The sequence below is a fragment of the Megalops cyprinoides genome, chromosome 23, assembly GCF_013368585.1.
Source record: "Megalops cyprinoides isolate fMegCyp1 chromosome 23, fMegCyp1.pri, whole genome shotgun sequence".
Classification (NCBI taxonomy): Eukaryota; Metazoa; Chordata; class Actinopteri; order Elopiformes; family Megalopidae; genus Megalops; species Megalops cyprinoides.
Genome location: NC_050605.1, coordinates 9,239,983 through 9,260,087, shown reverse-complemented (window position 1 = coordinate 9,260,087; position 20,105 = coordinate 9,239,983). Strand labels below are relative to the sequence as shown.

General features: G+C 37.6%; 4 protein-coding genes across 5 annotated transcripts; all 4 read right to left on the bottom strand.

Moving 5' to 3' along the window:
- Window positions 1–637: 637 nt before the first annotated feature.
- LOC118770667 (protein mono-ADP-ribosyltransferase PARP11-like) lies at window positions 638–3,565 on the bottom strand. Its single transcript, XM_036518428.1, has 4 exons — window positions 3,518–3,565; window positions 2,046–2,176; window positions 1,472–1,620; window positions 638–909 (listed from the first exon to the last, which is right to left on the bottom strand). The coding sequence occupies exons 1-4, from the start codon at window positions 3,563–3,565 to the stop codon at window positions 638–640; spliced, it is 600 nt and encodes a 199-aa protein (XP_036374321.1).
- A 5,144-nt stretch (window positions 3,566–8,709) lies between these two features.
- LOC118770666 (protein mono-ADP-ribosyltransferase PARP11-like) lies at window positions 8,710–9,595 on the bottom strand. The gene is made up of 2 exons (XM_036518427.1): window positions 9,378–9,595; window positions 8,710–9,071 (listed from the first exon to the last, which is right to left on the bottom strand). Exons 1-2 carry the CDS (start codon window positions 9,565–9,567, stop codon window positions 8,800–8,802), a joined length of 462 nt encoding a protein of 153 aa, XP_036374320.1. The 5' UTR covers window positions 9,568–9,595; the 3' UTR covers window positions 8,710–8,799.
- A 409-nt stretch (window positions 9,596–10,004) lies between these two features.
- LOC118770665 (protein mono-ADP-ribosyltransferase PARP11-like) lies at window positions 10,005–12,044 on the bottom strand. Its single transcript, XM_036518426.1, has 6 exons — window positions 11,874–12,044; window positions 11,570–11,688; window positions 11,158–11,278; window positions 10,717–10,792; window positions 10,340–10,412; window positions 10,005–10,019 (listed from the first exon to the last, which is right to left on the bottom strand). Exons 2-6 carry the CDS (start codon window positions 11,678–11,680, stop codon window positions 10,005–10,007), a joined length of 396 nt encoding a protein of 131 aa, XP_036374319.1. The 5' UTR covers window positions 11,681–11,688; window positions 11,874–12,044.
- A 2,946-nt stretch (window positions 12,045–14,990) lies between these two features.
- On the bottom strand, window positions 14,991–18,765 carry LOC118770628 (protein mono-ADP-ribosyltransferase PARP11-like). 2 transcript variants are annotated; one of them, XM_036518392.1, is made up of 8 exons: window positions 18,666–18,765; window positions 18,194–18,314; window positions 17,777–17,897; window positions 17,186–17,261; window positions 16,920–16,992; window positions 16,326–16,456; window positions 16,015–16,163; window positions 14,991–15,591 (listed from the first exon to the last, which is right to left on the bottom strand). In XM_036518392.1, exons 1-8 carry the CDS (start codon window positions 18,737–18,739, stop codon window positions 15,320–15,322), a joined length of 1,017 nt encoding a protein of 338 aa, XP_036374285.1. In that variant the 5' UTR covers window positions 18,740–18,765; the 3' UTR covers window positions 14,991–15,319. The 2 variants fall into 2 exon arrangements, with proteins under 2 accessions (XP_036374285.1, XP_036374286.1); XM_036518393.1 differs by having other exon boundaries at window positions 18,660–18,709.
- Between the last annotated feature and the right edge of the window lie 1,340 nt (window positions 18,766–20,105).

The following is a 20,105-nucleotide window of genomic DNA, read 5'->3' as shown; positions in this document are numbered from 1 at the left end:
TAAATTGTCAATGTACAGTAAAGGTTGTATATACAAAACCAATCAGTGCAAGTGCAAAGGTTGTTCTCACAAAAATGCATACTTTCTGTCCTGAAATCCACACCATATATTTTCTCATTCCTGGTGGTTCTCTTTCTTTGACAAAGGCACTTTCTGAAATCTGAACTGTGATGACTGAATCAAACACAGAAGAGTGTTGTCTACTGTTGTGACCTTCACCCGCAACCAATTCAAGCTGGTGTTTCATTCACTTACTCCAGTATTCAAAATCCCTTTTGGACAGCAGTGGAAGGTGATCACCAAGTGGATAATTTCTTGAAAAAAATGACTTCATGGAAAGTTGTATTGTCTGTGATTTGATTTTCAAGGACTTGATTGATATTGTAGCAAAGGGCAAAAGCAGTCACCCCAGCCAGCTTTGAACCCTGGTCTAGAGGGTGCTAAACCTGTAGCTTGACCGCAACGCCAAAGAGCCTGGCTCATTGGTATGGCAGTCAGAGCACATACTCAAACGTAGAGACAGCACTCTGTCACAGACATACTTGAGCATTTTTCCATAAATACATTACTGCAAGTTAAGAATAAGGCTGATGCAGTTGAAATGAACAGAAGCCAACTTCCAGCTAAGTGGCCATTACTAAAACTCAATCAAATACTCTGGGTATATCTGGCTGCTGTCAAACACTACAAAAATGTTTGGGTGGAAAAATTCGTCAACACAGCTGTCATAGAAGCTTGTCCTGGTCTTGTCTTTGGAGGGAGGGCTGCAAAACCTGCCTTCTCCGAGTGTGAACTCCCCGACTAACACTCGGGCTAGAAACATGGCCTTGAGCGGCTGCATGCCTTTCCAGCTGTCCGTGGACTTGCAGTATTTATGTGCAAAACTGGCATTTCGTGCAAAATAAATCCCTGTGAAAGAAGAGAACATTTCCTCAATCAGTGGTGCATTGTTCCCCTCTCATAGCCAGTAATATATATTTTACATACATAGCTAAGAGTAACAAATTCAAGCAAGTGTAAGTGCATTTTTTTCTGATTTGTACCGTCACACACTGCAAAGAGAGCTGGATGCAAGTGCGGAAACACAAGACTTTATTTTGGAATGGGGTAGGATACAGACAGGGCATGAACAGACAATCAGACGGAAGACAGGCAGGAATCGAACAGGATCCAAAACAGAAACTGAAGAACAGGCTGAACTGAAGAACAGGTCGGATTCGTAACAGGAATCTGATGAACCAGGCGTAGCATACACTTTCGCAAGAGTAGACTTTGCAAGGGAGATCTGCAACGCTGAGCGCTGAATGGTTGAAGCCAGAGTGGGAGGAGGTGAGGTCGTTACACACCCATAGAATTTTTTTTATTTCAGTGGCTGGTGAACTTGTGATGTTGTGTGTCAAACAAGAAGCAGCTAATAAATTAGAGCAAACCCAGTGAAGACTCACACCTCCACATAAGGAGTAAAACTCACCTTTGCCATAGACAGAACCGTGGCGTCCGGCTAACTTCAAGTCAAAATTCGAACTACATATGGACCGAACATTTCCGAAGTCTGTGCCGTGAAACAACATTCTCTCTTCAAGATTCATTTGTTTTAGCCTCCCCAGTTGTTCCCGCCTCCTTTACAAGACAGAGCAACGAAACACAGGGAAAAGCATCTTTTAATACGCGGAACGTATTACGAATGACAAAGCTTTGTGTTTTTGGAGAATAAATCCAAAAACCCATGCTGAAGAACTGTATGGCCTGCCCTAACCAAAATGCATTTTGTAGATAAGAGTAACAAATCTAAGCAACTGTTACATTTTTGCATTGCACTGCAAACAGTTTTGCTTCATTTCAAATTCACAATACTGCATAAGAAAATTCAGCTTACGTATCTCCTGTTTAATAGTATTACTGATAATTAAGAATATTTTTACTGAAGTAAGATTTCTTTAAAGCCATGATAATCACTCAAGTAATGGTCATGTCATGATCAAAATTAATTACAATAAATGGGGTTCCCCACCACTGTTAACAGATACCAACCCAATACCACCTACCTACAAAATAACTCCCAGAGGTGTAAGTTCTGTATTCTCTGAATTGACTTGATGGGGAAATCAGGCATTGTCTCCATAAAGCGTTTCATTATGTCTTCACACTCTTTGGTATCTCTTCTTAGAGGGTTGAGCTGGAACAAAAGAATGATTATCACTTTTTTCAAACAACAATTTGTTATGTGATGTAGCTAACATTCAGTCATTTTTTCTAATTTCACTTTTGTTGTTGTCCCAGACTCTTCCTCTCTAAATCCAACAGAAACCTTCAGGAACCAGCTGACTAATGGTGTCACAGCATATCTATTCAATGCAGAAGCCAATTATGAACAAAGACCCATGGGGTGAACAGGCCTAGACCAACCCTGAGCTTGATAATGTTTCTTTGGGAGCCAAGCAACCCACTTTGCAAGCAAAATCTGCAAGGACAACAACCCTTTGACAGTAATTATTACATTTTAGAAGACAGAAATGAGAAGATGACAAAGATAGACTGTGAAAGGGAAAAGATTTACTTAAAAATGCATGCAGTTTGTGAGTGGTACAGGCAAAATAACATGCATGGGATGTGCTAATGTCATAACAAGTGAAATTTGCAATTAAGACCTGTTACTTGTAATTAAGACTCTGTGCACATTGGTCTTATATACATATGCAGTTCTTTATATGGACAACTAGGATAAATGCACTAAAATTGGAAGGAAATTTGAAAACAGTCTATTAAGTATTCTACTGAAGTTAGCCTTATGTGTAAACCTCATACTTGCATGGATGAATTACTACATTTGAATAGAAAATGCCAACTCTTTTTTGCAACAGCATATGGCTGCAAATTGAGCCCCAAGCTCAACAAAGCTCCACCTAAAAGTATGGCACTGCTGTTGCAGTTTCCTTCAAGTTTCTTCAAACTTCTGCATAATTTACTTTCATAACTCTTGCTGCATTGTCTGTTAATGTTACTCTGACTGTGACTGCAATGTACCCACATATTTTTGTGCTACACTAATCACATTACTAAATCTAGTCCTGACACATTAAAGGACATTATTGATGAAAGACACTTTCCCTTTGGGCCAATGTTGCCCTCTTCCCTTTTACCTGATAGGGTAAGGCTGTTTCCCAGTGTGAAGGAACAGATATGGCAAAAGCATCACACAGAAATCTGTAAAAGAAAAAAAAACACAATTATAAAATATTTGAAAGTAGATGTGAAGTACACATACTACAGAGTAAAAGCTAACAACAAACACAAGCCCTTTCATTCAGAAATGACATATTAATCAGAACTGAAACTGAAACTGTACGGAAACCGTATCACAGAAACGAAAGCCGCGCCATGAGAGATCTCACGCAGCCCCGGGGCGGAGTTACCCGTTTCGGTTTTCAGAAACACTGAGCACACTGAAACACACTCATCACACGCTCGATACTTAGGCAGCTCAGACTTACCTACAGCTAGTGCTTGTATGTGGGACCCGTTTGATTGGTCGCTGCTTTCCAGTCGTGATGTTGATCTGTTTCATCTCTGGGTGTGGCCACAGGAGCAAAAAGCAGACCAACAAACAGTTCCATTCATTTAAATGCTTAGTACATGTCATTATCTGAGATGGCTTAAACTTGTTTCAGTTTACATATTATCAATTTATGCAGACAGAGAGAGATATTTCAACAGCAATCAGTGGTGAAACAGCTGTGTTCCACCAAGGAACACAGTACAACCGTTATTCATAGGAGAATCAAAGAAATAATGACTTGTTCGGTACCTGAAAAATCAAATCTGTAGGTGTACCCTGCTATATGGTATTCCATAATGCCAGTCCTATTCCTATTGTAATTCCGCTCAATTTCATCATTGGTCAGGCAACAAACATCACTTGGATTCACCTGTAAAATCATTTAAATAGATTGATACAGAACAAATATGAAACACGTTAGTATTAATTCATTTATTGAGGTTTATTAGTTAGATATTTTAAATGATATGCACTAAATTGTTATATTCTACGCGCTTCTTACAAATGATGCTTTTATTTACCCCATTATTTAATAGTTATTACTAATTTAACCTCCTTGACAGATTGGAAAAATAAAGGAAAACATAAGAAGGATACTAGGCACATCGTCTGGAGGTCAAACAGACATAAAATGTTATATAGCTACCTTAAACATATGCCATTCCCCGCAGTCAGCAAAGTACAACCAACACCAGTGCGCCTCTGACGTGTCCATTTCCTCCATGTGGTCAGAAGAGTGCTGCCCAGGCGCCAGACATAATCCTGTTACCGTTCCATACAGAGGCGGGGATTAGAATTCGAAATTACATCCGTTTCGATGTGTACTGTATTTAAGCATGTTTGGTTGTTTCTTGAAGAGCCAAGGACTGGTCAGTTATGCACTTATTAACAGACACGAGACGACTGGATCTCACAAAATCTTAGATCCTTGTCACAGGAAAAAAAAATCACTCATTAGTATGTGTAAGAATATTCAAATTTAATGGAACTTTCCAAACACAGCATTCCGTGACGAAATTCATTAAACGTCACCTTGCAGCGCACGTTTAACTGTGTCCTACTGCATGTAGGCTACACGCCGCTAGCAGCAGAATTCCTGTTAAACCCGCTATCCGGCTAACCTGTCAAGTGTAAGCGATAGTTTACTCCGCGTTACATTTTGTGAAACGGCCAGCTGTCCCACTGTCTTATACTCTAAGTGCATGTTCGGCCAGGAGAGACGTAAATATATCCAGGAGTGTCATCTGACTCTACGATTTTCAAGTTTCAGTTTCTCCACATTGACGTCCTGATTGTTTGCTTCCGTGTACTTCAAACACATATGCCTTTATTGTGAAAGCTGGCTACAGTTATAATGACGATGGTTAAATGTACGAACCAATGAATTAACATTACTGCAAAGGCCCGGCGCTATGGGGGTGCTTATGTAGCAGGATTAATATTGACATTATTATTTCACTAGTATTTCATATCCATGTTGCTGGGATTAGCTATTTTTCAGTTATTCATTTCTCTGTGGTCGCCTATCTGCTTTTATTTTGTTGAATTGTTTCGATGTTCTTCCTGTGTTGAGGCATTTTGGGATTTTAGTGATTCATGGGAAGTCACTTAAAAAGGGGGTGTGGCTAACAAAGGGTTAAGTCTCCTACGCATCCGTATTTTCTCCGCCTATACTGTACGGTCTGATGATCGAGGTCAGTGTGACATGTGCTCCATGTACAACTTCATTATAAAAGTTGATAACATCCATCCACAATCAACATGTATAATCCTCTGTCTCACATAGGTTCTGTATGTTTTTATCATCTATTGAATGTAAATTTCGCTTTTTACTTATTATTTGTATTACATTCGACCGTATACCGACATGACATGCTAAATGATTGACAAGCTACAAGCTAATCATCTTCTTTTCTTTTACATGCACTCTTATGCAGAAGACTGGCAATAAATACGAATGCAGCTACGTCATCATGGGTCTCCGTCTTTAAAACACATCGCAGAGTACAAATTGACCCGGCTACACTTAGGGGTGCACCCCCAGATGGACCTCTGTGCACTCCCAGTTATCTTCTTATATCCCGATACCTTCATAGTATTTATGACTTTTTGTGCACCCTCTTGGATTGCAATTGTATCCCTCTGTATTTTCTCCTGGCGCCGAGCCTGCGCAAACAAACGATTACTGACGAATAATAAATGACAAATATAATGATGTTGTTAAAGTGGAAATGATAGGGAAGGCATCTAAAAGATGTTAGCAGCCTGTTAATAGCGGACAGTAGGCCCATATTACTACTCTGCCTTTTGGTTATAAACTTAATTACCTAGCTAAGCAGATTTCATACACAACCAAAGATGATGGTCTGTATAGGATGGTGGTATATTGTCTGCTAAGGGAAAGAGGTATTTTGAACGTGATTGAATGAAGAAATGTGGCCATTGGCCGAATATGAGTAGAGACCAGCTGTGAGAAGTGTGATTAGGAATACTGTGGTGATGTAATGCAAGAAAACGGATATGGAGAAACAGAAGTAGATAAGAAAGACAACAAATGGTCCACGTCTGGGCAGTTGTTGTGTGGTTGTCTGATACTGCATTAAAATTCTGCATTAAAATTCAAAGCACAGGCTTTGAATGTACATGTTTGACATGTTCATGTTTATAAAGAGTCAAGGCTCAGAGATAAATATTTGTAATGAGTCAACTATTAGGATTATTATGGATGTTCTGTAGGAAACCACAAAAAGGGCCTAACTGTCAGTGCTTTATACTGTATATATGAAAATCCAGAGTATTACTGTCTAAGTGGACGCTCATAGCACTTCTACCTGTACCCCACTGATTTTCAGTCCGCTATCCTCAGAGGCGCCGTAAGGGGGGGGCTGGGATGATTCTAAGGTCCCCAAGCAGACAGGGGCCCTCAAAGGTTCTACCATATATTTTATATATTTTTGTTACATATATATATAGGGGCCCAGTGCATTAACCTTTCAGGGGGCCCAAAATTCCCACCAGTGCCCTTGGCTATCCACATAGGTGAACCACAGTTCATGAGTTTCTTCAGGTATCTTCAGATACCAGGCTACATTGTTGGTAAAGATGGCACAATGTGGCTAGAAACACTTACTACGCCCTACTGTTTTCAAACCAGTGACTTAAATGCTGGAGATTACACACATTTATTCCTCTTTGTGAACAAACACACCTTCTTTCTTCTGTCATGTATATAGTAATGAACACAGGGGAATTTAACCCCCGCATTTTTCATTTGACCTGATAAAGTCAAATTACTGAGTTAAAATGATGTGCCGCTTCAGAAAACACTGTACCTGATGCCACCAGTTGAAGACTATCAACTGAAACAAATGCAAAAATCTCTCACTACCAAACAAAACCTACCTGTCACTTCAACAATCCATACCAACACTGTGTAATATTGAAATATGTTTTCCACTTCATTTGGCATATCACCTTTTTGCCAGCTAACAGCATTGCATATTCAAGATTTTGAAAATGTCTGTCATCTTCACAGCTGTTTGATATTTGAACCAAACTATTCAGATGATGGGTAATGATTGTAAGTACATACAGGTATTTATAGAGATCCTGATTTTATTTGTGTAATAAGGGTGTAATATGGCTCTAAATGGATTATTTTACATTCATTTTTTTCTTAGCAGATGCCTTTATCCAGATCATCTAAAACAGTTTACATTTATGTTTAAATTTAAAAAGCTGAAATTCACCTGCTCTTTAACCACTGTACCACAGAACTGCCCTGTGTTGAGTTTCAGTGACTGTAAGTCTTATAGGAGAGTACATCAACAGACTCTGTAGCTGGCTGATCCAACATTTTTTTTGCAGCTGACTGATGCAACCAAAAATGGCAATACAGTTAAATTTTTGAAGGACCTGTTTAAATACTCAAATTGCCAAAATGATCGCATCTGTGTGCATACACAAACAGAATTACGTTTTTCCCATGAATTTAATTTACAACTAGCATGAATTTTCCTTTTCTCGCAGGGTTTACATTAGTCCAGCTACAGTACAAGATGTCTTCCTCTGGAAATGAGTTTACCTTTACTTTTTGAACAGGAGAACTGCAGGCACAGTCTCTGCTGTCTGGAAAGCTTTTCTTGCAGTGTTCTGCCCTCCTCTGAACTACCACCTACCACATGAAAAAACTCACTACATTCACACACTGGGAAGTTTGATCATACTTTTGATGTTTTGTATTACTGTGCATTTCTGTATATTAAAGAGGATCATGTGCTTTATTTGATAATATTGTTTATTTTTTAAACCATTCTTTTAAAAAGAAACATTTTTTTCTCAAACCTTTGCAATCATGACTACAAAAATCTGACAAATTACAAAAAATAATTTCAATATATCTAATTTACTGTTAATGGACATAATTTAAGGATTTTCTCCATCAAGAAGTCAAAAACATTATTCACACCCTGTTACCATGTAAATAACTGAACATGGTGTTGTCACAAGATTTTATTTAAAGAGTGATGAGGGTATTACTCTGGAAAAAAATATATACACCCACTGGTTGGTCATCAGAACAATTACTAATGCCTGCATAGTTCATTGAAACAATTACTTAATTCAAGTTATTTTTTTCAGACTTGTTGGAGTGGTGCCCAGGGCTGTTCTCTGACAGTGTATAAGCAGCTTTATGCTCATCCTTGATAACTGAAATATGATATGTAAACAGCAACTGTAATCTAAATTAAGACCTAAAAATGAATTCCCTGCATAAATTTATATTTAGTAGATGCCTTGCTGTAATCTTGAAATAACTGAAAATTAGCAGTGCCATTGTAAAAAAGGAAAGTGATAAGTATAATGATACAACAACCATTTTAGGCTATCATGGGATGTGATCAGATAAAGGCCAAGTCCCTAAAGCAAACTCAGAAGCAGAGGCTAACCTTGATTTCAATGAGATGTCAGTCACATTCACAAGGGTAACTAATGCTTGATATTTACCAGCCCTGGTGTTTCTTTCACTTCTTCTAATATTCAAAACACCTCCTGTAGAGCAGAAGTCAATTCCTGAGGGGGATTTCTCTTGAAATAAAAAAAAAAGTTTGTCCTTAAATTTGAGTAAAATATTTAAGCAAGTGTGATGTTTGCTTTTTCATAAATTCCTTATTCTACATTAAAGACAAATTCCGCTATTTGTTACTGGGCTGAACAGAGGCCAACATGCAACTGAGTGACCGCTAATGGAACTCAATCAAGTATTCTGGGTATATCTGGCTGCTGTCAAAGACCACAAAGATGTTTGGGTATGTTACCATGTTTACACAGCTGTCATAGAATTCTGTCGTGGTCTGTTCTTTAGAGGGGACCCGATACATCCATGGGTCACCCTGTGTGAACTCCGCAACCAGCACTCTGGCCAGAATCATGGTCTTGAGGGTAATTGTGCCATTATGTATCTCCACTGGACAGTATAAATTTGCAAAACTTGCATGTTTTGCAAAATAAATCCCTGAGAAAAAAAAATTCTTCAATCAGACAGTGTCATTCTCTGATATACTCTACAACAATGCATATGCCCATTTTCATTTGCAGTTGCATTTTGTCATTTAACAGACGCTCTTATCCAAGTGTAATCCAGCAATACAAGATACCCTACAATAAGACAAATAAGGGCATTATTTACTGTATCAAATAATATACATTTGTTGATTTCAATCACCAATGAACTCATACAATTTAGTGCAGAAAAGAAGAAACATTATTAGCATAATCTGAATAGAGACCTGTTACGAATCTCCTTATCATGATGACTCACCTTTGCCATAGGAACCACCATTCCTTCCCGCTAATCTCAAATCAAAATTATAGGAACATATCGATTTAATGTTTCTACGATCTGTGCCGTGAAACAACATTCGCTCATCAAGGATCTTTTTTTTTGTGACGCTCAGGTGTGCTCTCTTCCTTTTGAAGACATAGAGGAATAAAACACAAGGTAAATACATCTTTCATTGTGCACAGCTGCAGTAAATATAAAAGCACCACATTTTGTAGTTTTGAAGAGTGAACCTAAAGTGACAGGATTAAAGAATGCAATACTACACTAATTTCGGTGTAATAACATCATTCCATTTAAATGCAATACATTCAAGTCTGAGTGATGCTTTTAAGCAAAACTTACTTTCAATTATATGTATAACATTTTTCCAACAGTTTCTTGGACTTCTATACCCAGTTCTACTCAAAATCTGAGCCAAGCATTAAGCTGTAAACATTAAGTAAATCCATAACAATCAGTGAAGTAATATTTATTTAATGATAAAAAGGAGCGGATGACATTTGTCATTGTGATTATTATCTACACAGTGTCATTCATAAAACGCTTCCTACCAACAATAGAATTGCCAGAGGTGTAAGTTCTGTATTCTCTGAACTGTATTCTCTAAATCCACTGGAGCTACAGAAAATCAATTTGACAAGCTGACAGAACAAGTTTAAAATGCGGTAAGTGGGAGGACGGTAACCATAAGCTTGATTATATTTTTCTGGGTATCACTTAATCTTTCCCCAAACTTAAGCTTCCTCCAGAAACTCCTCTATTTACTGTGTATCACGTGGACAGCAAATACTCTAGAATTCCTTGGAAGGATACCCAAGGCTGATCTATGAAAGGGTTCAAGTAGTGTATTACATATAAAGCCTACAGAGATAGTCACAAATGACAAGTCTTGAATGACACAGCTCCCTTTGACCCTGAAAATGTCTTATTCTGTTTACCTGGTAAGGTTCATCTGGAGTAAACATTTCCCAGTGTGAGGGAGCACGCAGGGGAAAATTATCGCAGATACACCTATAACAGACAATAACAACAATAATACACCCAAAGAAACTTTTATGATGCATGATAAAGTTTATAATACGAAAAGGTCAGTAGAAGTGTTTGTAGTCCTTACATAATGGAGCTAGGTGCTTTCATAAGGAAAGATGTTTTAACTAGAAGTGAAAGTGGAACTGTACCGAAACTGTATGAAAGACACTAAAGCCACATAATGCCTGCAGGGCTGGGGCAGAATTACCTGTTTTGGTTTTTAGTAACACTGAGTGCACCGAAACACACCAGTCACAATCTCAATAACTGAGTGGCTCAGGCTCACCTAGAGCTAGTCTCTGTACGTAGGGCCCGTTTGATTGGTCTCTCCTCTCCAGTCCTGATGTTGATCTGTTTCATCTCTGTGTGTGGCCGGAAGAGTGAAAAGCAGGAGAGAAATTTGAGCAGGGAAGAAAAGAGTTACATAACTGAGACAGACAAAAAAAATTAAAATGAGTTGTCTCACTACTTATCAACCTGACAGCCCAAGTTCACACATAAGATAGCATGAGTCTATTATTTTTTTTTATTTTGCAGGATATATGAAAACCCAAAGCAAAGCAAACTACATTTGTCTTCAAAAAGTGAAGGTGAAGGTGAAGTTGAGTCTTTCAGTTATAACTGTCATTCCATTCATTTACTTGCTTAGCACATGCCATTGTCTGGGATTGCTTAAAAGCAACCATAATTCATAGAAGAATCATAGAAATGATGATTTGTTCAATACCCGAAAAATCAAATCGGTAGGTGCATCCTGCTATTTGGTATTCCATATTTCCAGTCCTATTCCTATTGTAATTCTGATCAATTTCGTCACTGGTCAGGGAGCACACATCGTTCGGACTGAACTGCAGAAACATTGAAATGGAATGGGTACACATACAAACATGAAATATTTTAGTATTAGTTCATTTAGACAGGTTTGTAGTCAGACAGACAGACATTTAAAATAATATGCACTAAATTCTTACATTCCATTAGTTTATATGCAGTTGAGGTTTTTACTCCATTCTTTTCAATTAACCACACTTCTAATTTGACCTCCTTGACTCCTCGAAAACATAAATAAAGTAGAGTAAGAGGTATACTATACACCGTCGGGTGATCAGAAAGACAGACGTAATATGTTAAGTCGTTACCTTAAAGATGTGCCAATCTCCGCAGTTGGACAAATATAACCAACACCACTCTGACGTGTCCATGTCCTCCACTTCGTCAGAGGAGTCCTCCGCTGCCCAGGCGCCAAACATGGTCCTGTCTATATTAGATACAGAGCAGGTGTGTTACAGAGAGAAGGGCGAAATTACATCGATTTCGATGTGTATTTAAGCATGCGTTTGTTATTTCCTTACAGGGCCACGGTGTACATACTAGCAGACAAGAAACAATTGGATCCAAGATCATCTCAGTCAGATCCTCGGTGTAACGATAAGCATCACTCACCTATATCTGTGACAGTATTTAAATCATCAAACTTTTCGGAATTTTTCAGCAGCGTTCCGTGACGAAATTCGTTAGCACTCGTTACCTTGTAGCACTCATTTTAACGTCATCCCAATCACTACGTGCACAGCAAAATAAAAGTATACATCTAGCCTAAATTAAACCGTTGTGGTGAAGATCGCTAGCAGCAGAATACCCGTTAAATCAGCTATCCGGCTAACCTGTCAAGTCTTAGCGACAGCTTATTCCGCTTTATATTTTGTAAAACAGCCAGCTGTCCCACTGTGTTGTCTTCTGAGTGCATGTTTGCTCGGGAACGACGTTCACGTATTAAGAAGTACAGTTTCATCGGACCCTCATCAGTTTCAGTTTCTCCTCACTGACGTAGTGATTGTTTGTTTCAGCGTACGTCAAATACACGCCTTTATTTTGAATTCTATCCAGGTAACCAGCGTTACGTAGATTTGTAAACTCCACTTGCAACACCGATTTGTTGTTAATAGAACATATTAGTAGCCTATATCATGCATGCAATAACTACTTTGAGCAGAAAGAATTAGCTACACTAATAATGACTATGACTAATTGCAGCAAGGAATGAATTAACATTACCACTATTAACCAATTGCTACTTATATTTAATTACATAATACCCTTGTTGGCCTGAAAATGATAAGGAAGGCATAATAATGATATTATATTATTATATTGCAGTGCAGTGCAGTATATGTATATAATAGTACTGCAATATAATGTCTGCTATCATTAGGCTAGTACAATATTATGCCTTCCTTATCATTTTCAAGTCAACAAGGGTATTATGTAATGTCTGGTATCACAATATACATATACATTTACCAATTGTAAAGTCCTACTGAATGTTCTCCTGTTTAATACTGTCTTAGAAGCCCTTAAGGACTAGGCATCATGACACTAAAATAAAATTTAAAAATCACTCAAAATCAATCAGGTAATAAGTTACCTGGCTAACTAGCTTTCGTGCACAACCAAAATGGTTGTCATTGATAGTAATTTCTGCCAAGACAAGGAAGTGATTTGCATTGGGATACAATGAACCAATGTTGCTACTGGTGCAATATGAGGAGAGACCAGTTGTGAGAATAATGATTGGGAGTGCAGTAGCATTGGCAATAATGTGATACAGACACCAGTTATGGAGAAGTGGAGGAATATTTGGAAGACAGAGCAAATACTTCAAGTCTGGGCATTTATTTTGTGGCTGTACGATATTGCATCCTAATTCTGTGTCTTTGAAAGAGGTTAGCTGTACATGCTTGTAACGAGTTAAATCTCAGGGTTATTATGGTTATTTCTGTAGGAAACCCCAATAAGGGCCTAACTCAGTGCTGTATAGGTAAAGGTAGGTATAGGTATCCCAATTTTTAACAACACTGTCATAATCATTAGATATGACCATGGGTGTGATAGGTTCTGTATTCTTTTTTTTTTTTTTTTTGATTGGTGTAGATATGTGAGAAAGGAATGTGCCGTAACACTGATATTGAAATACTGTAATGGAGATCTCACTGTGTGGTTGACTATATGTATATTTGTGGTGCTCTGATGATGAAGAGGATTGAATGGAAGTACTCTGCAGAGTTCAAGAGTTTAGCCAATATAATGCCACCCCCAGAAATACCAGATTTTTTTTTTATATTCACAGCGGCAGTGAATTACAACCAGCAGACTTTACATCAGACAGTTTACATCTTCTCTTTGTAACCATAATATTGTTAACATATTATAAAAGGAAAATCAATACAACATAATTAATTTCCTAACAGACTGCTTTCTCTGTGATTTGGCATCCACCATGTTTTCCACAGTACATTTGAAAAGTGCAGTGTGGAAATCATCTGAAATAGCATTTACATGTTACGTAAATGTATTTGTCTACCGTGAAGGAATGAACTGTGAATGTTGTTAATTTTTAGTCTGTGTTAATTGTTTAAATGATAAATATTCAAGGGCCCTTTGTCTCCAATCCAATTCAAACCTACCAATAGTGGATCACATTTCATCGATTGCATCCAAGTCTGTTAATTGCTAATAAAGTGTGTACCTGTTTGTCCTTGTAATTGTCTGTGCGCATGTTGATGTTAGCGTTGGAGCCTGGGATTGAAACATACAACATCAACCCATCAACCCTGACAGAAACTATAAGAAGAACAGTCAGGGTTAGGGTGCAAATCACTCAACAGGAACACAAATCAATAAGGAGCAAAATATGGATATTCTGTGAATGGAAAGTGAATCCAGTGATGAAATGGACAGAGACCCTCACTGTAAACATAGAGTGCCGGCATCCAGAGGAGGAGTCCCAGTGCAGCCAAGCTCTCTACTTCATGTGTCACAGTGAGACAGGGCAGGTATGCAAAGCCCCTTCTTCTTTGCAAATCAAGTCAAATTCAGATGAGCACTCTAGCATGACAATGGGGCACAACATGGCTAGAGACACTTACTGTTGTTTTTAAACTAGTCACTCCAGTGTCAGCAGTTCTGGAGATGTAAACTCATGTATTCCTCTATCGTAACAAATACTTTTTCTCTTATTTAACCAATTTCATTTACAATAACAGTCTGGCCAACAGGTCCAGAACAACAAAGTTTAAAACAAAGTAAAAAAAAAAAAAAATCATACATAGACACCAAGAGATTAAAACAAAAGACTACAATTGACAATCAAGAGACACATCCAGCATCAATGTAATTAGGAGTAACATGTACAAGAGTCTGACACAGACATTAGAAAGTTAGCTGCAGAATCAGTAAAAACTCTTACCCTAACCCTAATTAAAGCATGAAATGACTCAGACTTCAACTTTAAGTGATTTGATACCAGTTAAATATATCTTGAACGCACTTACCTAATGTAAACTCTAAAGTAGAGACTGCCATTGATTTCGGTCATAATGACACGGGCCTCTTTCAAGTAAAAAAAAAAAAAAAGGAAGCATTAAATACATCAAAAGTCAATATGGTGTATACACAAAAGGTGATAGATCAGGGAAATAACGAAGGTTCCTCTTATTGAAATGTGCACCTTTTTTTGCTTAAATTAGTATTTTCACTTTCCTATTTTCCTAGGCACTTGGAAATGTCAGGACTAAATCAAACAAAGAAAAGCTGTGCCCACTACTCTTGCCCTCATCCCTGCCTATTCCATCTAGTGTTTCTTTCACTAATCTTTCACTTAGTCTAACATTCTAAACTTCTTCTGGACAGAGAGGATGCTTTCTTGAAATAAAAAAAACATGCTTTGTCCTTAACTCTTGAGTCACAGATGTTAGATAGTGTGATTATTGAGTAACAGATTTAAAGAAGTGGGATGTCTTATTTTTCTTACATTCATTATTCAAGGTTAAGGACACATTACACTGCTTGATGCTCATTTGAACAGAGGACAATATCCAGCTGAATGATTACTAATAGAACTCAATCACATATTCCGGGTATACCTGATTGCTGTCAAAGACCACAAAGACTTTTGGGTGGGCAAATTCATCTACGCAGCTGTCATAGAATTCTCTCTTGGTCCAGTTTTTGGTGGGGACCCGACAGATCCCTTTTTCACCCAGCGTGAACTCCCCAACCAGCACTCTGGCCAAAATCATGGCCTTCAGGCTTGGTGTGCCATTATGCTTCTCATTTCGACAGAAATGATTCGCATAACTGGCATGTTTTGCAAAATAAACTCCTGAGAGAAAAAAGAATATTTTCCTCAATTACAAACTGTCATTCACAATAATGCATATTCCTGTATTAATTTACATTTACATTTTGTCATTTATCAAATGCTCTTATTCAGAGTGACTTGCAAAGAAAGATAACAAAATTAATCTAATGAAGTTGCATCAGCCCCTAATACACATTTAAGGGGAAGGTGAGTTATGTTCAGAGAGGTGTACCAGGATACAGTCTGAACAGGTGAGTCTCCAGTCTGCAAAGACCCCATTAATGTCAAGCAACAAATTTAATCTGTGTTATTGTTTATAAAATAATACAAAGCTGTTGACTTCAATTATCGCTGAACACAATTTGCAATTTACTGCAGAAAAGAGAAACACTATCTAGCGTTAACTGAATAGTTATGTAACTCCAGATCATGACAACAACTTACCATTGCCTAAGAGATTACCATTGCTTCCTGAAAATCTCAAGTCAAAATTATAAGCACATATGGATTTAATGTTTCTACGATCTGTGCCGTGAAACAACTTCTTCTCATCAAGGGTTGTTTTCTTTGTCGTGCTCAGCTGTTCTCTCTTCCTTTTGAAGACATGAATAAAAAACAAGGTAAATACATCATTATACGCACGTACACTAAACATATAATGATCACTGAGGTTATAATCATATCTTGTTTAAAATAAATTAATAATTGGTCAGCATGATTAATATATACTGTGTCACACGTAAAACACTGCCTACCTGCGAAAGCATTCCCAGAGGTGTGAGTTCTGTATTCTCTGAATTGAATATATGTCTGCATCAGGCATTGTCTCCGCAAAAAGTTTCTTCACGCTTTTAAATTCCCTTGTATCTCTGTCAAGAGGGATGATCTGGAAAGAAAGGAATACAAATGCAGATCAATAAAAATATAAACCCACACTGTTTGTCTCAGTTATATGGTTTGACTGATTCTGTGAGGAAGCAGTAAATCCACTGAAACTACAGAAAATCAAGTCAACAAGCTGACAGATCAAGTTTAAAATGGAGTAAGTGGGAGGGGGGTAGCCATGAGCTTCAGACTCAGCTATTCACAGTGAACCATGTGAACAGCAGCCCCCTGAGAGCAACGATAAGACCACGTGTTGCATATGATTACTGCATGAGCCATGAGACACTGGAATGCCTTGAAAGACTACACAGATACACAGTACAGGGCTGACCCCTGAAAGAGTGCAAGTCGTTTTTCATTTCAATATACAGAGAGAAAGAGGGGGGAAACTCCGGGGCAGTAACTGACATAATTTTTGAATGAAGCAGCACCTTTTCACCTTAAACATCTCTTGTTCTGTTTACCTGGTAAGGTTCATCTGGAGTAATTTTTTCCTGATGTGCAGGGCTAGGCAGGGCGATGGTATTGCAGATGCATCTATAAAAGACAATAACACAATAAAAAACTACAATATTATGATGCATGAATTAAGTTTATAATATAAAAAAACTAAGTAAAAGTAAGTAAGGCGGAGTTACACCATTCTGGTGTTTGGTTACATTCATTATTACATTGAATTCATTCATTCATTGAAACACACACAATCAGTCTTACAGAAGATCAGGCTCACCTGAAGCCAGTGTCTGAATGTAGGACCCGTTTGATTGGTCGGTCTTTTCCTGTTGTCATGTTGATCTGTTTCATATCTGGGTGTGGCCAAGCAGGCAAAACATAAGCCAACAAACACAAGACAAATTGGAGCCGGGCAATACATTCATATATACAATATAGATTGTAGAAATGAAATAATAAAAACATTAGAAATCCAATGCTTTAATCCAATCCAGTATGAAAATGAGGTGTGCCCCAAAAATCACTGCTGGTTTGTAGGTTATTGCAAGCAAGTCCATCAAAAACAATATTAGTAAACCCACTATACAATTTATATGCAATGTGCATTTATGTATAACATACCTTGCTCAGAAATTTGAAGTTGAGAATCTCTAAATATCATGTTATTACTTTCAACGTATATAAAGATTTGCTTCACTGATATGTTGCACACGGTATTGATAATTTATATAATAACCAGCAGCACAGATTCAATTCAGTTTACACTAGGAGTCAGTGACAGCAGTTGTGTTCCAACTATAATTTGAACCTGAGCCTCAGTGTACTATAGCTATTTATATGGAATAGAAGAAACAGAGTTGTTAATTACCTAAGAAATCAAATAGGTATATGTATCCTGCAATGGAGTATTCCGCAATACCCTGCTGATTACGAACATACTTCCGTTCAATGCAATCACTGGTCAGAGAGCACTCTTTACTTGGATTGACCTACAATAGTCCAGAAATGGGATGATACAGTAAATGTACATATAAACAAATAGAAAATACACATATACACAGAATAACAGAACAGATTATTATTATTATTATTATTATCATCACTGTTACTATTATTATTATTATTATTATTATTATTATTAAAGAAACGCCTTTTCACGTATCTATGCATTTTCAATTACTCTTTGTTTTGTGATGAAGCATTCCTTTAGAGATAAGACAAAAGAAAAATACGATGAGAAACACTGTCGGACGGTCAGAGGGACACAGACACAAACAACAGTTACCTGAAACATATGCCACATTCCGCACTCAGCCAGGTAAAACCAACGCCAACGTGCCTGCGACATGTCCGTGTCTTTTGGGTTGTAAAAGGTGCCCTGCGCCGTCCACGCGACAAATGTGAACCTGTCCAGATCAGATACGGAGTTGGAGGGTTTAAAAAGCACATATGCCCAAGTATGCGTTTATTTATTTGAACGACTGAACCACAGACATTTTAGTTAGTATCTACAGAGGTAAGACTGCAATTTACCTAATAAAACCGCAGTCAATTGCCTGGTTACACAATAAACTGCAATGCTCAAACTTTTTCCATTTTAAAATCTAAAATCGTTTGAGCAAGCTGAATAAAAACATCTTTGTACTACACATGTTAATTGTGTCTTAGCCTCTAACTGTACGTCCTAAAAGGTGAAATTTAACCGTTAAATCCAAGTAAAATAGTTGAGTTCTGTCACCGCAGTAGATTACCTTTACCTGCTGTGTGTCGGTGTCCGTTTCTGCAAACATCTTTGTATCGAAAGATTTAAATACAGTAGGAAGAGTTTCATAGAAACCTGCCTCTTCCCATTCTTAACTTTCAGTTTACCCGCATTGACGTTCCGATTCTTCGCTTCCGTGTACGTCATATGCATACCTTTCCTTTAATTGAATCTCTCCTTGGTGACAGGTATTATGTGGAAATAAACACTCGCTTGCAAGTAGCGGTATCACTATGGTGTCTGTATGCACTTTTGTACGTCGCTTTGGATAAAAGCGTCTGCTAAATAAATAAATGTAAATGTCTTATATGCAGCTTGATAACTATTTATTTGACGACTGTCAGCTTATATGAAATGGCTTATATGAAGGCCAAATACGTCAATGAATGAATGTATGTTAACGCCATTAAACACTTAATTGCTCTTCTATAGGCCTGATATTTCAAGTTGCGCTGTTGAGAAATCTGAGAGACGGTGGCGCTGTATGGGAGACAGCCACATTTGGATGGCCTGATCAGATTGCACACAAATCCCAAAACATCCGTCAAACAAGAGAATGTGACAGACTAATTCGACGTTTACAATTAAAATAATATCACATAATACATATTACAGAGCATCATTTCAGTATTTGGATTTTAAAAAATTCTGTCAAAAATCTCAGGGCCCTGACTGTGATTTCTTTCATCTTCACATTCCTCTTCGTATAACGGATGATGCAGGTTGCATGTTCACATGAAGAAACAGGTAACAACAGCAAGGAAATATAATACAGAAACACAGGCCCTACATTTGTTTATATGAATACAATTTTGATTTACACAAAACTTGGCAACGCAGCAGAATTCCAATCATTGGCCCCGTCCAGACCCTCTTTGGAAACAGCTTTATCAAGGCCAATAATGAATAGACATTAGACTGTCTGTGCGACATGAACCTCTACATTGACTGTTTTAATGGTGATTTTGGAATGTCACAGAGAGAGCAGTATTGACATTTCTGACAACGTACCTTTGTTTCTTCACTCAAAAATCTGGTTTTAATAATTTGCTTGTACACAATTGAAATCTGAATATTGACATTTCTAAGTTACAACTAATCTACTAATACTGGAAAGAATAATATTAATAGTTGTAGTAGTGTACAACAACCACTGTTTCCTCAGAATGACAACAACAGTTAACATCAATCAATGAAAATTCATTCTCATGATTTCAATCATAATCGTAATCACAGTCATAATTACGATCCATTCATGACCATAGTCATCAAATTATCATTAATTATTACTTATTAATGCATGTACATGCAATGGCAGGATCACAGAGTACATCAGAGGACACGCGAGTCTTTATTTTATTTATTTATAAATCCTTAAATGAAGAAGCAACGCAAGCTTCTTTCCTATAAGCCCGGCACCTTGCAACGCTGGAAA

Excerpts from the sequence above, each read along its gene's own strand:
- LOC118770667 (XM_036518428.1), bottom strand. The coding sequence starts at position 3,565 with ATGAAACAGATCAACATCACGACTGGAAAGCAGCGACCAATCAAACGG. Across the intron at positions 2,177-3,517 it reads AGCAGCGACCAATCAAACGG|CTCAACCCTCTAAGAAGAGA; the intron begins GTCCCACATACA and ends CTTTTGTTCCAG. Across the intron at positions 910-1,471 it reads CGGTTCTGTCTATGGCAAAG|GGATTTATTTTGCACGAAAT; the intron begins GTGAGTTTTACT and ends CTTCTTTCACAG.
- LOC118770666 (XM_036518427.1), bottom strand. The coding sequence starts at position 9,567 with ATGTATTTACCTTGTGTTTTATTCCTCTATGTCTTCAAAAGGAAGAGA. Across the intron at positions 9,072-9,377 it reads TGGTGGTTCCTATGGCAAAG|GGATTTATTTTGCAAAACAT; the intron begins GTGAGTCATCAT and ends TTTTTTTCTCAG.
- LOC118770665 (XM_036518426.1), bottom strand. The coding sequence starts at position 11,680 with ATGTTTGGCGCCTGGGCAGCGGAGGACTCCTCTGACGAAGTGGAGGAC. Across the intron at positions 11,279-11,569 it reads GAGATTGGCACATCTTTAAG|TTCAGTCCGAACGATGTGTG; the intron begins GTAACGACTTAA and ends ATGTTTCTGCAG. Across the intron at positions 10,413-10,716 it reads CGTACAGAGACTAGCTCTAG|GTGTATCTGCGATAATTTTC; the intron begins GTGAGCCTGAGC and ends TGTCTGTTATAG.
- LOC118770628 (XM_036518392.1), bottom strand. The coding sequence starts at position 18,739 with ATGAAACTCTTCCTACTGTATTTAAATCTTTCGATACAAAGATGTTTG. Across the intron at positions 16,993-17,185 it reads CATTCAGACACTGGCTTCAG|ATGCATCTGCAATACCATCG; the intron begins GTGAGCCTGATC and ends TGTCTTTTATAG. Across the intron at positions 16,164-16,325 it reads CTCTGGGAATGCTTTCGCAG|GAAGAGAGAACAGCTGAGCA; the intron begins GTAGGCAGTGTT and ends TGTCTTCAAAAG.